At 39.8% G+C, this 15,000-nt stretch overlaps 2 protein-coding genes across 8 annotated transcripts in view; both read right to left on the bottom strand.

Annotated features, from left to right (window-relative positions):
- asmt2 (acetylserotonin O-methyltransferase 2) overlaps window positions 1-5,622 on the bottom strand; it is a 15,697-nt gene extending 10,075 nt beyond the window's left edge. For 2 of the 4 annotated variants that reach the window (XM_062042375.1, XM_062042376.1), the window contains exons 1-2: window positions 4,894-5,620; window positions 3,453-3,627 (exon numbers count right to left, since the gene is read on the bottom strand). In XM_062042375.1, the coding sequence (XP_061898359.1) occupies window positions 3,453-3,627; window positions 4,894-4,974 (256 nt within the window). In that variant the 5' untranslated portion in view covers window positions 4,975-5,620. Of the gene's footprint in view, window positions 1-3,452; window positions 3,628-3,941; window positions 4,354-4,893 lie in introns of those variants that run through there. The other 2 variants (XM_062042374.1, XM_062042377.1) reach the window with 2 other exon arrangements.
- A 195-nt stretch (window positions 5,623-5,817) lies between these two features.
- pgrmc2 (progesterone receptor membrane component 2) overlaps window positions 5,818-15,000 on the bottom strand; it is a 46,033-nt gene continuing 36,850 nt past the window's right edge. Inside the window, exons 2-4 of one of the 4 annotated variants that reach the window (XR_009825335.1) lie at window positions 10,327-10,482; window positions 6,421-7,157; window positions 5,818-6,309 (exon numbers count right to left, since the gene is read on the bottom strand). Coding sequence is in view for 3 of the 4 variants with exons in the window: in XM_062042371.1 (XP_061898355.1) it covers window positions 7,060-7,157; window positions 10,327-10,482 (254 nt within the window). In the remaining variant the exon portion in view is untranslated. Of the gene's footprint in view, window positions 7,158-8,890; window positions 8,942-9,059; window positions 9,181-10,326; window positions 10,483-15,000 lie in introns of those variants that run through there. The other 3 variants (XM_062042373.1, XM_062042371.1, XM_062042372.1) reach the window with 3 other exon arrangements.

The following is a 15,000-nucleotide window of genomic DNA, read 5'->3' as shown; positions in this document are numbered from 1 at the left end:
GCCCTAATATATATATATATATATATATATATATATATATATATATATATATATATATATATATATATATATATATATATATATATATATATATATATATATATATATATATATATATATATATATATATATATATATATAAAAATAAATAAATAAATATATATATATACATACACATATACACACACACATATCATATATTAAGTTAAAGTACCAATGATTGTGTGGCGAAATTATTCTCTGCATTTGACCCATATATTAATATAATGGATATATAATGAATATAAAAAGGATATTAAGAGTATGTGAAAGTTTGACTCCTACCTTGTTTACTTCTGTGACGACCTCCTTAAAGTTTTGTTATCACTCCGAAATATCAAGCAGCTAAAATGTGCCAAACATGGATAAGTGTGGCAAGTGTTTAGCATTTTTCCCATCATGCATTGCAGGGGATTGAAATGGGTGTAATTTTGAAATATGTGTCGTGTTTGGACGTTTAAAAAAAAAAAAAAAATCCACAAAGTTCAGTGAGCAGGTTGTGTTATGCAGACTTTTTGTGTTGGTTTATTAGCGCTATTTGTGCAATTTATGGTAATTAACCGGAATTACTCACATAGTCCACAAGATGGTGCCCAACTCCCAGCGATTATACTGTCAGACATTTAAAATGAAGTTCCTAATTAAACTAGTGACGTCGCGTGGGCCAAGCTGAACACGCCGGCGCGTCGCACTCAGCCCTCGGGCAGTAGTTCGGACACCCTTGCTCTAAACCCTTTCGGTTCTTAGCTCCAGACCAGTGATTCTCAAACTGTAATAGTATGCCAAATAATAACTTCATTAAATATTTAAACACAGTGTTACATTTCAAACTGTGTGTAATGGCCAAAAATCTGAAATATACTTGTTAAACAAAAATCTCTGCCTTGTTTTTTAATTAATATTTAGGCCTACTATGCTACTGTATTTTAATGTTGGTCATTATCAGTGTTGGGTTAGTTACTGAAAACCAGTAACTAGTTACAGTTACTTAATTTCAAAAGTAACTCAGTTACTAACTCAGTTACTTACACCAAAAAGTAATGCGTTACTGTGAAAAGTAACTATTTAGTTACTTCTTTTTTTCTTTTTCTTTTTTTTATAGCTCCCATTAATGCCCTTTTAGCCTTAATTTCAGTACTGTTATTGCACTGGAGAATAATACAATCTGTTGATCAACTTCACATGCATTTTTATTTTCCTTTTAACATAACTAATGAAAAACAGTGCAACATAAAAAGGCATTCTCCTTTCTTTAAACTTGGACCAATGACCATTAATAAAAAACAAGTTAAAGTGCAACATAAGAAGGCACATCATCTTCCTTGAAACATAGGTAGTGCAATAAAGCCTGGCATCTGGAGTGATGCTGCTGTCTTCCACACTTGGAGCCATGGATTGTTGAATCCTTGTTTCCAGTGGCAGGATCATTGACACAGATGGTGAAGTTTCAGTGCTCAGTAGAGATGTAACAGTTTTGAGAGGTTTAAGCACCTGGAAGTCCTCCTCTGCCACTCTCACATCATCATCAGACAGGGTGATGATGTCTTTGACATTTTCCTTCAGGGTGTTGTGGGTCAATGCAGAGTATATAGCTGCCTGCTGCTCCAACATATCATAAGTGGAGTTCCACCTCGTTGGGCCATCATGTATGAGCTTTATGAGTAGGCAGCTTTAGCATTTCTTGCTTTGTCTTAAGCACATGAGCAGCTGTTGTGCTTGGGTGGAAGTATAGGAAACCTCCTTCCTGATCCTCCCAAGGAGGCGCTCCATCCTATTGACTGAGATGTGATGCCAAATTCACTACATGTGCAAAGCACCTATCTGTGGTCCCAGTCCTGCCTCATTCACTGCATTTATTTGATTTTTGGCATTATCACTTGACTGGGAGATCTTTATCTTCCATTCCTCCACTGCTTGTGTCAGTACCTGCGCAAGGTGACTCTCGTAGAGGGGGCGTGTCTTCTCATCTGCCAGTCTGCTGTGATGAAGTGAGCGAGTTCCCCTGGACGTCACCCTTCTGATGAGCGCAACAGATGATGCTCGGGATAGTTCATCCACAACTTTTTTCTTCTCCTGCTCATACAGATCTGGCACAAACTTATCGCTGAAGTGGGTGCGCGATGGGATGACGTAACGTGGCTCAAGCACGTTCAGCATGTGTTTAAAAGCCTCGTTTTGCACAACCGAGTCTGCACCTATAAACCACCGATTAAATGGCGCGGGGCGTTCAAGCTCCTCCGTTACTCCGCTCGCCGTGACCACGCTGTGTGTGGACTGAACGTGCGAACAACTTTTTTGTTTTGTTTCATATATCAAACCGCGGATCACGTGTGTGCCGAACCGAAGACACGCCCCCCCTCCTCCCCACACCCAGACACATACAGAGCGTGCCTCTTTTCTTCCCTCCGTGTGACACAGGAAGAATCAGAAGCACGACGCCGCAGCGCTGCAAAAAACACACTCAGATCTTCTGTTTCTAGCCGATACTACATTACAAATAACATAAAATATCGCAGTAACGCATCATGTAGTAACGGTAACTGAGTTACTGAATATAAAAAATAACGCGTTAGATTACTAGTTACCGCCGAAACTAACGGCGTTACAGTAACGCGTTACTTTGTAATGCGTTAGTCCCAACACTGGTCATTATGGTGGTACTTGGAGAACCAAGTGTTTTCTTAGGTGGCCTGTTGTGTCATTCTGTTTGGCTGCCACAGGGTGGCCAGCAAATGTAAAACATATTCATACTGACCTCTTTCAAGCTGCACAACCATCCATGGCATGTCTGCAAGGCTACGTTGTGGAAAAAGTCAGTAGATTTTACTCTAAAGAAATGTACTCTAAAATGATCAGTGGTACTATATCTCCAATTACAATAATGCACTGTAAAAAGATTTTACGCTAAAAAAGTAGCAGCTCAGTTGACAGAATTTTATAACAGTGGTACTGTTTTTCATTTAATAGTAATGCACTGTAAAAAAATGATCATATTTTATGGTAAAAAAAAAACCTGTCAGCTCAGTCACCAGAATTTTAACGTAAAACAGTTTTTCATTATTATCAAGGCTTAGATCAAGCTGATTACAAAAATCAATGCTGCAGAAGGGAAGGGATTCATAGAAATTGACGCAGCCCTAAAATAAATACATTCTAAGCAAATGAATAACAAATACTAATATATATTTGTCTGAGATAGTGTAAATGAAAATACAGCGTCACCACTGTAGTAGTAATTTTTGCGCTTAACTTCTCTATGAATGCAGCGGCAGACTTCTTTTGTTTGCTTGAGATTGTCATTACTGCCACAAGTGGTGGAAAAGTGTATTACAACTGAGCGCCGCTGCGGACCACAGCTGAGAAACGGGGTATTTTTTTTGGCGGTCCCTTTGGTTAAAAAAACGCCACGATACCTGTCCCGTCCGCCGTCTCCACCTGCAGGATCTCCATGCCCGCCAAGGCGTCCAGCAGCCTCTCCATGCCATCGGCGCTGGCATCCAGGGCCTCTGCCACCTGGAGAGCGCTCATGGCCCCCGGGGACCTCATCAGGAGCTCGAAGACACCCAGCTCGCAGGCGGCAAAGATCACCTGCAAGACAAGCAGGTGGAAATAATCTGTTACAGATATACAAGATTAAACCAACATACATCAATTGAATAACATTAATTGTCAGGCACAAAAGCAACATTTTTTACCAGTGGCGTGCGGTGAGGTTAATGTCTGTGGGGCACTGCATCATCACAGTCAGATTTACAAACATATGAACCCTAAATAGTATCTTATTCACCATGTGATTGGCAGCAGTTAACGGGTTATGTTTAAAAGCTCATACCAGCATTCTTTACACAACTGTAGCACACAAAAAAACACATTTAATAAAAAAAACATTATTATGGTCTTACCTTTCTTGCTGGACATCCACCCAGCCAGCCTTTACGTGTGTACCACGCCGTTTGAAAAGAACGGGTCTTCTGTCCCGAAGTCAAAAGCAAACCTTTTAGCTACGGCGTTGGTCTACCTTTAATTATTACCTCCTGCTTCGATTGAAAGTCCAGTTTAGAAAACTGTTTTATTTTACATATGTAATCCTCCATGTTTTTAATAAAAGTCCAGGCGAGAGGAAATAAACAATCGCTGCACTAATTGACTTGCAAACTTTTTTTTCTTCTGCGGCAAGGAATGATCTCTGGGATCACTACCGCCCTCTACCACCAGGAGGCCGGATTACTGCGAGCCTCAGACAGTACGTCTTTTGCAGCAGTTTTATGAATGCTCAGCACAAGAAATACGTTACACACATAGTTGTTGACAAAATACACTGTACATTATATACCTCAGCTAACTAAACTATGCCATAGTTTAGTTAGCTGATATAATTCATATAGCAATACAGTCTCACTGCACAGCAGCTCAGCAGTTAGCAGAGTCACTGTGCACAATCCATGTTGAGGCACAAATCAGTGACGTGCCTCAACTGGCTGCTGATCACCGCACCGTCTCTTCTCAGTATTTGAACGGCAAATGTGAAAATAAAAATAAAAATAATCTAAAACTGGTGAGGTTAAATGGAGAATAACTTTAGTATAATCACTGGATACATATAACAATTTAATTAATTTTTTTTTCTTTTTACATTTTTTTCCCTTCCATGATGGCAGGTGAGGCCCCGCCTCCCCTGCCTCTAGTGACTGCACGCCACTGTTTTTTTTTTTTTTTTAAACCAATTTAGGAACAAAAAAGAGAAAACTACATTTAAATATGTGCCATTATTTGTTTCAACAACTTCAAACAACTTGGTCCAAGACGACCAGCATTCTTCAGCCTGACACGATGAGTAGAAAACTGAGCGCTGACCTTTGACACCCGATAGCCGTTCAAGTACTCGAGTAGTTTAAAAGGGTAGTCCAGCTCGCTCTGGGACAGATGCTCAGCCATCACTGCAGGTCGGTCGGACAAAAAAATGGCGGCGAGAGATCACACGAAATAGTCCAAAGTCTGCAGACTGCTGGAACATGGAGGCGGTAGAAGCTGGTCGTGTTCGTCGGGGCGGGGAAGAAGAATCGCCGGCGGGTTGTGGGCGGGGGCAAGAGGCGCCCACTGTCCCTTTGGCACGGCCAGGGTGCAGTACCACAAATGGCCAGAGAAGAGGGACGGCTGCGCTGTGGCTCCACCGGCTGTTAAAACGAGCCCACTTTAAGCAAGTAGAAGAGGTCTGCCTTGTCGACACGTTTAAAACCAAATAATGTCGCGCACATGCACGCTATAAATCTTACATTAAACAAGAAATATGGACATAAGTGTTTTTTGTGTCAGCCAACAGTTTGTGGTGTTCTGTCGAATTTGGCTTTCTCGGAAAAAAAGCAACGGATAGCGCCATTGTTTGCTACATGGTACTGATCGTTAATTTAAAACAATGTAAACTTGATCTAGCTGTAATTGCTTACTATGCACGCTGTGTGGTTAGAAGATACAACGAAAGAAACCATTTAAAATCACCACTTATTCGCACACGAGGCAGTTGCTTTCGATGGGAAATTCGGTTGAAGTAGTTGCGTTTGTGCGCATGCTCCGTAGCAGTGAGTCGCAGACGTCGAAGAGTGACTATTTCCTCATGTCTGCTCCAGATGACGTCATGCAAAATGTTTAGCTTGTTGCAGGGTGTTTTTTTTTATTTATAGCAAAGTATATTACGTTTTATGCTTTCATAGATAATAAACACAATGTAAACAAAATAAATAAACAGCAAATGACTGACAGACATTTTTCAATTACTAACCAAATCGATTTATTATGCATGAACAAATCCCTTCCTGCCTGGCGCACGCGCACACACACGCACGCACTCGTCCGCACACGCACTCACACAACATTTAAATAGGTGACAAGGTGGCAATGGGGCATAGTCGCTCGCTGTGTTGCACATGCTTGAATAAAATGATATTTATTTACAGGATAAGCAACGTTCCCAAGTTCGGCCACACTCCAAGCAAGTTGACGATGGAAGAAGAAGACAAACCATGGAGGGGGAAGGAGAAGTGGGTTTGGCCCAAAAAAAGACAGGGGGGAGGAGACATAGCATTATATGATGGACTTCATCAATATGGCAGTAACACTGAGTGAGTGTCTATATTTACAAGGTGGAACCAGTCGGTCATGTGACTATTCAACACGTGTGCCTTTTTTTGTGGTCTTCAATTTGCATTTTGCGAGGGTAGGAGGGGAACGTCGCCGCCGCCACAAACACCACCACCATGCTTCCTCCGCTCAGAACTGACGCAACAAAGCAAATAAGGCACGATTAATACTTGGACCGTTGTTTTTGGGGGGGACGGAAGGGGGTCAATGTAAACAATTGAGTTGTTGATTAGGAACGCCAATCACCTTCCTTTTGGGCCCCTCCCACATAGGACTGAATCGCATTCCAAACACGTGACATGCGGCCAGCAGTGTCGGAGCCCCCATGCCGTACAATCACATGGTGACGACTGGTAGTGCAACGACTACAGACAAGGAGAGCGCCGCTCTGCCTCACACCTTTGGTACTGCCACGCCTCTCTGCCGGTCTAAAGAGAGGTCAGGGGGTCAGACAAGTGGAGACGGATGATTGATCGACAGATTGATTGATTGACAAGCCGTCAGAAGCTCAAGCAGTGTCAGTGTGAATGTGTGAGAGATAAAAATAAGTTTCCTGATGTCCAGCTCAGCTGCGACCTCGCTGGCCCACTTTGGACTCCGATTTTGTCGTGGTTTTGCTTCAAATACCTCTAATGGCAATGCCCCCCCCTCTCTTGAACACCCGAAGTTTCCATCCACTTTTGGGAATTTTAGCAGGATGAGCAGGCAGCCAAGCCCGGCTCAGGCGGGACGAGGTCCGCCCGTCCAGAGAAGCCGCGACGGACTGAGGACAGCAAGGAAGAAGAGGAGGGGTCCGGTGTGTGAGTGATGGTGGGGATGGGGAAGGTCAGGGTTTATGGGCTGTCCGTCGCAGCTGTCAGGGGCTCCTGGCTTTGGTGGAAGCAGTTAGTCGTGTTTCAGGTGGTCCTTGATGTCCTCCTCGTCCGTGTACTCGGACGGCTCATCGCCAGGCTTCAACAAGCGCCCCACGTAGTCATACTTCTCTGCAAACACCAAAAAAAAAAAAAAAAAAGCTACTCAACTCTCCTTTCCTTCAAGAATTGTATTTGAATATTTTTCCTTATAGAATTATCTTACAGCAGTTGGAAAAAAAATAATATTTCAAAGCAGTTAAAACAAAGGCTAGACATTATGTTTTGTACAAAAAATGAACCGCAACTCTAAAAAGGGAGGTAGGCACCATTCTTCACCTGTATACACACGGCCTCACTGCTACAGATAGGATTTATGGCTCTTTGAAGGGAATCGAATCATGAGGAGCTGTTTAAAAGACTGGCTCATTATTATTTGTATTTTTATTTATTTTTTTAATCAAAGAAACAATCACAAGTCTCAGTTTCACGATAAGATGCAATTACACACATTTTATTTTATTGATGGGAATTATTCTGAAATATTGGCTATAATGTTTTGCTTATAGTATTCATTGCATAAGGCGCTGCCATATTTCCATGCTTTGGCAGTGACATCACTAGTTTGAATTTAAGCTCACCTAAAAAAAATATTTAGCATTTTAACAAAAAAACAAATAAGTACAGCTAAAATGCATTAATAGATTTTTAAAAAAGCATAAATAAAACTACAATAAAAATTAAAACATCATAAAAATGTGAGGGGAAAAAAAGCAATTAAAATTGGATAGCTTTAAAATAAAAAATAAAAATACACACACACACACACACACACACACACACACACACACACACACACACACACACACACACACACACACACACACACACACACACACACACACACACACACACACACCAAAAGTTTGGACGCACCTTCTCATTCAATGCTTTTTCTTTATTTTCATGACTATTTACATTGTAGATTGTCACATCAAAACTATGAATGAACACATGTGGAGTTATGTACTTAACAAAAAAAGGTGAAATAACTGAAAACATGTTCTATATTCTAGTTTGTTCAAAATAGCCACCCTTTGCTCTGATTACTGCTTTGCACAATCTTGGCATTTTCTCGATGAGCTTCAAGAGGTAATGGTTCGTTTTCACTTCACAGGTGTGCCTTGTCAGGGTTGATTAGTGGAATTTCTTGCTTTATCAATGGGGTTGGGACCATCAGTTGTGTTGTGAATTAAAAGATGTCCAAACTTTTGGCCTCTACTGTATGCACACACACACACACACACAAATGTGTGTGTATATATGTGTACACACACACACACACAGACATGTATATATATATTTTTTAATATGTAAATCTATTTTTTTTAATAGAAAACATAAGTTATTCCATTGCTGCTAAGTTTCCTTTAACTATTAAACATTTTTAGTCCAGTTGCCAGTTGGGTGGCACGCACATGCAGAGGAGGCAACTGCCAACGATAAATTTGCATGTTTACATAAAAAAATACAATTAAAAAACGGCCCCCAAACGAATGGCTCACAACTGCGAATCGGTTCTCATCGTTCACTTTAAAGAGCCGTTCAAAAGACCTCATTCGTTCATGAAAGCCACATCTCTATTCCCTGATTTTACACTGGTGTGACACTTGCCTTTATTACGGCTACAGTTTGACCCATTTGAAATAATAACAGAATTTAACATAAAAATCCACTTTTTGCGTTTTTTGGTATGATACTAACAAACAAAAACCGGAAAACGGCTTGTTGTCCATTATCCGAGTTTATTAATGTGTTTGAAAATACAAAATAGGAATAAAAACAACAAGTGGAAAACTCTTCTCTGGATTGTACATGCGCAGTGTCTCTTTTTAGGATCCTTGTGAGTGAGTGACCTGGAACAACAGTAGAATAAGAAGACAAAGAACGCTTTAAGTATCGTCAAAACAAGTTTGTCGCGGCCAATAGTTCCCTTCAATTTCTTTTAATGTCCACAGACATGGAAAGTGACACATTTTATTGGTTCTCTATCAAGCAGGCAAACGGGTACTTGCATGTCGCCCTTTGGTCGTTGTTCCGGGTCACTCTGACGAGGATGCGGAAAAGAGACACTGCGCATGAGAAATCGACCCATCTGTCCAAAAATTGAATGGGTAATGGAGAAAAGAGTTTTCCACTCGTTTTAATTCACATTTTTAATTTTCAAACACATTAATACATTCGGATAATCCGTTTTTTTTAATTATCAAACCAAAAAAACAAGGAAAATAGATTTTTATGTCAAATTATTTGTCTATTCCAACTGAAAAACGTATGGCCGCGACGTGCACGGACCGTTAACAACCCTAGTAGCAATATCGTTGTTAAAGTGATTTTGGTCGTTTCTGAAGGCACCATAGTGGCTTTTCTGTGTTTGTTTGATATACAGTACTGCAGGGCTATTCAACTGGCAGGCTGGGCGCCAAATACGGCCCGCGAATGACACCATACCGGCCCCCAAGTTAAGCTCAAAACTTGGGAGACAAATATTTTTGCAGCAAATTCCTAAAAACGCTATAGTAAACACATTGGCAGATTATTACGTTGACATTTCAACCTTTCTAGCAGACCTAAAGCACTGGGGTCCAAACTTGTCATTTACATAACTGAGGCGTTCCTCAAGGCTCCCATTTAAGTCCTCCTTTTTGACAGTTGCACATTTTTTCGTACTGTGATTAATGTAACTATGGTGTTGCTGTAGCTTGTTTACTTCAGATGAAAAAAGTTTTCATTTGTTAACCTAAATTATAGTAGTGGTGTTCCTCAGGGTTCCATTTGAGGTTCTCTCTTTTTCTTATTTGTGCTATTCAACTAGTGTGCTGAAAATTAGGTTGGAAAAACATCAGAAAAACCAAAGAGGGCTGTCATAGAGATGATCTTTGACTGGAGAAAAGCTCCTGTAACGCTGACAAAATAAATAAACCAAAATCAAATGTCTACTTTAAAGGACACTGGTTTTCCGGACTATACAAAATAAGACACAGTCTGGCCCCCTGGTCCTTAGCTTTATGGAAATATGGCCCCCAAAGCAATTTAGTTGAATAGCCTTGCAGTACTGTTTATCACATTATATTGTGTTCAAAGTGTACACACCTTCACTAAAACAGGGACTTTTGTCAAGGCTGGAACCCATTAATTATGTTCACATTGTTTCTCATGGGGAACTCATTAGAACCTTACCATTTACAAACCCTGTTCAAGGCCCAATTAAGTTCGTAAATCGAGGTCCCACTGTATTTACCCATGAACTGCATCTCCCACTCCCGCACGCTCTCCATCTGCACAGCGTTGAGGTCGGACAAGTCGTCGTACTCGTCCCTCAGGGCGTCTTTCTCCAGACAGAAAGTGGCCAAGCCTCTGGAAGCGTCCCGGCCTGCAAATATCCCGTAGGGACCCTCTGAAGGAGTAAGGACAAAGAAGGAGCACACATGAAAAAAAGGGCGTCTCTAGTCCTTGAAGACATGTGCTGATGCTTCCACATAATCTGAATAGCATGTAAAAAAAGACTCTCCATGTCTTTCTTTTTTCTTAAACACTATCCATTACGCAATGCACAACATTTAATACTTTGTTGCAAATGTTATCAAAGCGTCCACTTGGCAGAAGACAGTTTGTTATCATCTGAATGATTAGATGTGCTGCGTGGAACGTGTGCACATAAACACGCCAACAGCAACTTTTCATCTCTTCAATTAGACAACGCAAACATGAAAAGACACTCGACTGTGAACCTTAGAACCTTAGAGGGAAGAAACAACTCATGACTCACGCTCCAGACGGTGCACTCACGCGTTGTGTGTTAAAAATAATTCTACTTTATTAGAGTTTGGTGCAAACAGTGACAGCGTCAGCTTATTTTGACTAATCACTTTATTTTTACAACAGTGTTTCCCACACATTAATTTATTTGTGGCGGCCCGCCACGAAAGAATTAAGGCCGCCACAAATTTTTTTATTTTTTTATTTTTTAATAAAAAATTTTTTAAATTAAAAAAAAAAATTTTTTTGTGTCCTGTCAAGCTTCTCAGGCAAATCATATAGTTGATGTAGATGCCCATATCAGCTGTTCAGATTTACTTTACAAAAGAGAAGTGTAGGATCAAGATTTTTGGAGCTCTTGGTTCAGTGGATCAGATGTTTGATGAAGCTTTGTGTCTATCTACCACCACTACTGTTTTCTGTTTATTTGTTACTGACTGTGGCAAGACACCTCTGCCTCTGTTTCACTTTATGTTGCTGGTAAATAGTATGGTTGTAGTAGGCTAAAGTTAAATTATTTAGTATGCACTAATTAAAGGGGCAGAGCTTTAAGAGACATTTTAGCTTTTATATTTTTATAAGATATATTTTTTGTAAGAACCACAATTAATAAATATATTTCAGTGAATTGTTCAAATCTGTATATAAATATGTACATAAATATTATTAATTAGTAAGTATAGATTTTTTTAGCCTTTTTAGAGAAAATGATAAATGGGTTATACTTGTATAGCAATTTTCTACCTTCAAGGTACTCAAAGCGCTTTGACAGTATTTCCACATTCCCCCATTCACACACACATTCACACACTGATGGCGGGAGCTGCCATGCAAGGCGCTAACCAGCAGCCACCAGGAGCAAGGGTGAAGTGTCTTGCCCAAGGACACACGGACGTGACGAGGATGGTAGAAGGTGGGGATTGAACCCCGGTAACCAGCAACCCTCCGATTGCTGGCACGGCCACTCTACCAACTTCGCCACGCCGCCCCTCATATCATATCATATCATTGTAGTAAATTATGCAAATTACTTGATGTCATGGTAGCCACGCCCATAGCAACGCCCCCACCGCCACAGGTATCTTGGCAGTTTATGGGAAACACTGAACTAATCACTTTATTACGACCTAATCAAACAAAGTTTATATTGTTTGTTTGATAAGGAATAAAAAGAGTGATACACTTTAACCAGAAGCTAGCATGTTAACTTTTTCATAATGGTGTTTAGTGCACACACCTGTTTAAGAAGCAAACCATTGATGTAGTGTTTATGCTGAAAAATAGTTCCACTTTCATTTAAAACAAAACAGTATGTTTACTTTAAAACATTGGATATGTTTTTGTATTTATTACTGATAAGGAAATGTTTGTACTTTTCTTTTTGGTAGGGATGCACAACAATATCGGCGACAATGGTAGTAATTATGATTTTTGATAATGAAAAATCAACCAATAAAATAAGCCAGTAACAATAAAGGCTTAATCATCTTTGTGTTTGTCGTTGGTCTCTCTATTGTGGCTTGTCTTGCTGCCTGGCTCCTGGACTCATTTATGGTATGTTCGCATGTTTGTGATGTCATTATTCTGTACAGGAAAAGCATCATAGCGCGCCAGTCTCCAGTGTGGGCTTTCTTTATTTGGAAGTTTGCAAAACTTGTTCTGAAGAAATTCAACCAGGTGGGAAAAAGACAAGTTTCAACTCAACAAATCTGATGAGTCACTTTAAAATTCACCATCATGAAGATTTGTGGAAGGAGTACAAAGCTGTTGGTGCTGCTAAGCCGAGACCTAGTGTTAATAGCGGCGACCGCAGCAAATATAAAGCCGCAGGACTGATTAGAAAGCGTTTGATAAGAGGCAACAGTTTAAAAAAAGACCTTAGAGGAAAAGCACTTGCCGTTCAAATGAGTACCGTATTTTCCAGACTATAGAGCGCACCGGGATATATATTTTTTGAAAGAAACAATGATTTTTCCGTATATTAGCCGCAACGGACTATAAGCTACAGATATATACATTGCGAAATTAGTTATTTACACAGTAAGATATTGTAAATGTTTATTTACATACCTTAATTGTTCCCAAACTATGCCTGTAACACAGCAGTAAAACGGCTGATCAAACAAAAGAGCACCCACTAGCTGCGGAAGCTAGCTGTCCAATAAGCTAAACAGACTCAATAAATCCACAAGGATGTCTTAGTGAATTTACTGGGGGATTTGTGAAACAAACAATACAAAAATAATGCCATTGTAATGAATATTTTGAGTCCCTTCTGAACCCCATTCGGAGAGGGCTTTTAGCACAGGGGTAGTAATATTGGTCCCGTTTACACTGCACACCAAATCAGATTTATTTTGCCCTCAAGTGATACAGACACTGATCTAAACGCTCCAAAGTGCTTAAAATCTGATCTTTTGGCATCAAATTCAGGACACATCAGGACATAGTCCTGAATCAGATTGGAGTCTGATCTTTTCCAATGTGACTTCAGTGTAAATGCAGTGCGACCCGTATGTGACCTGAATCAGATTTTTTCGTCATCTTTGGGCGAGCTACGTCACTTGTGAGCGTCGGAAAGACGATTTTGAAGAAATAGGGATTGTTGAAAGATCAGAATTGATGCTGTGGTGGATTTGCTTACAAGTGAGTTGAAAAAAGAGCTCCCGTAGATCCACGCTGACCGTGGAGGCATTGGCGAGATATTTATAAAAGAATCTTGCCTACCTTCATACTTCCTCCCAACGAGCCGTTTGGAATTTGCCCAATTTGTGATGTTAGTTACCCAATTGTGACGTCGGTGGACAATAAGGGGTCTGCAACCCGCGGCTCTGGAGAGCGTCAGTAGAAGTGGGCCAGGACGCCGGGATTACGCATGATGATTGGTTGATCTGTCTGAGGCTGAATCTCTTTCTGTGAATCAGCCATCTTGAAATAAAAAACGCTGCCAAAGCATTTTTCAAATTTAATTCCGTTGTTCCTGTTGATATGGAGCGTTTTACAATTTTAAAGTGACTTTTTCTTTGTAAAATCTATCATCTTTATATCTAGGGGTGTCAAAAATGTGATTTTCGAATAAATGCAGATTCTTAAATCGATTAAAAAAAAATCTATTTTTTACTTTTTTTTAAAATTCCCCCCCATTCCCAAAATCTATTCTGTCCAGCCACTTTATTAAATGTTTGGGTAGAATTTTATCAAACAAAACCATTTAAAAAAAAAGTAATACAGAAAAGAGCAGTTTATTTTATGAAGGAAAGTCGTTAACCATAGAACTAGAGATGCCGATAAATGCTTTAAAATGTAATATCGGAAATTATCGGTATCGCTTTTTTTATTTTGTATTAAATCAACATAAAAAACACAAGATACACTTACAATTAGTACACCAACCCACAAAACCTCCCTCCCCCATTTACACTCATTCACACACAAGGGTTGTTTCTTTCTGTTATTAATATTCTGGTTCCTACATTATATATCAATATATAACAATACAGTCTGCAAGGGATACAGTCCGTAAGCACACATGATTGTGCGTGCTGCTGGTCCACTAATAGTACTAACCTTTAACAGTTAATTTTACTCATTTTCATTAATTACTAGATAGATAGATAGATAGTACTTTATTGCTAGTTTCTATGTACCTGTTTTTATATTGTTTTACTTTCTTTATATTCAAGAAAATGTTTTATATTTATTTATTTATCTTATTTTATTTTATAAATTTTTAAAAAAAGGACCTTATCTTCACCATACCTGGTTGTCCAAATTAGGCATAATAATGTGTTAATTCCACAACTGTATATATAGCGGTATCGGTTGATATCGGTATCGGTAATTAAGAGTTGGACAATATCGGAATATCGGATATCGGCAAAAAGCCATTATCGGACATCCCTACATAGAACTGGCACCCAATACCAGGGCTCGAATTTAACCACGGCAACCGTGGCACGTGCAGCGACTGCCCTCGTCATTTGTCGTCATGCCCTAATAATTGACCAGCATTTAAGGCAAGTACATGCCGTGACCGCCCTTGACTGTTTACTTGTTAATGGACGAGTGATGTAACGGTAAACGATATAATGATAAACAGCGGTAAAATTCCCGACGGTTAGTAATACCGTTTAATTTTTTAATTATCGAAAAAACT

Source organism: Entelurus aequoreus, linkage group LG03, assembly GCF_033978785.1.
Source record: "Entelurus aequoreus isolate RoL-2023_Sb linkage group LG03, RoL_Eaeq_v1.1, whole genome shotgun sequence".
Lineage (NCBI taxonomy): Eukaryota > Metazoa > Chordata > Actinopteri > Syngnathiformes > Syngnathidae > Entelurus > Entelurus aequoreus.
The sequence above is the reverse complement of the archived record's forward strand: the minus strand, read 5'-3'. Positions and strand labels throughout refer to the sequence as shown.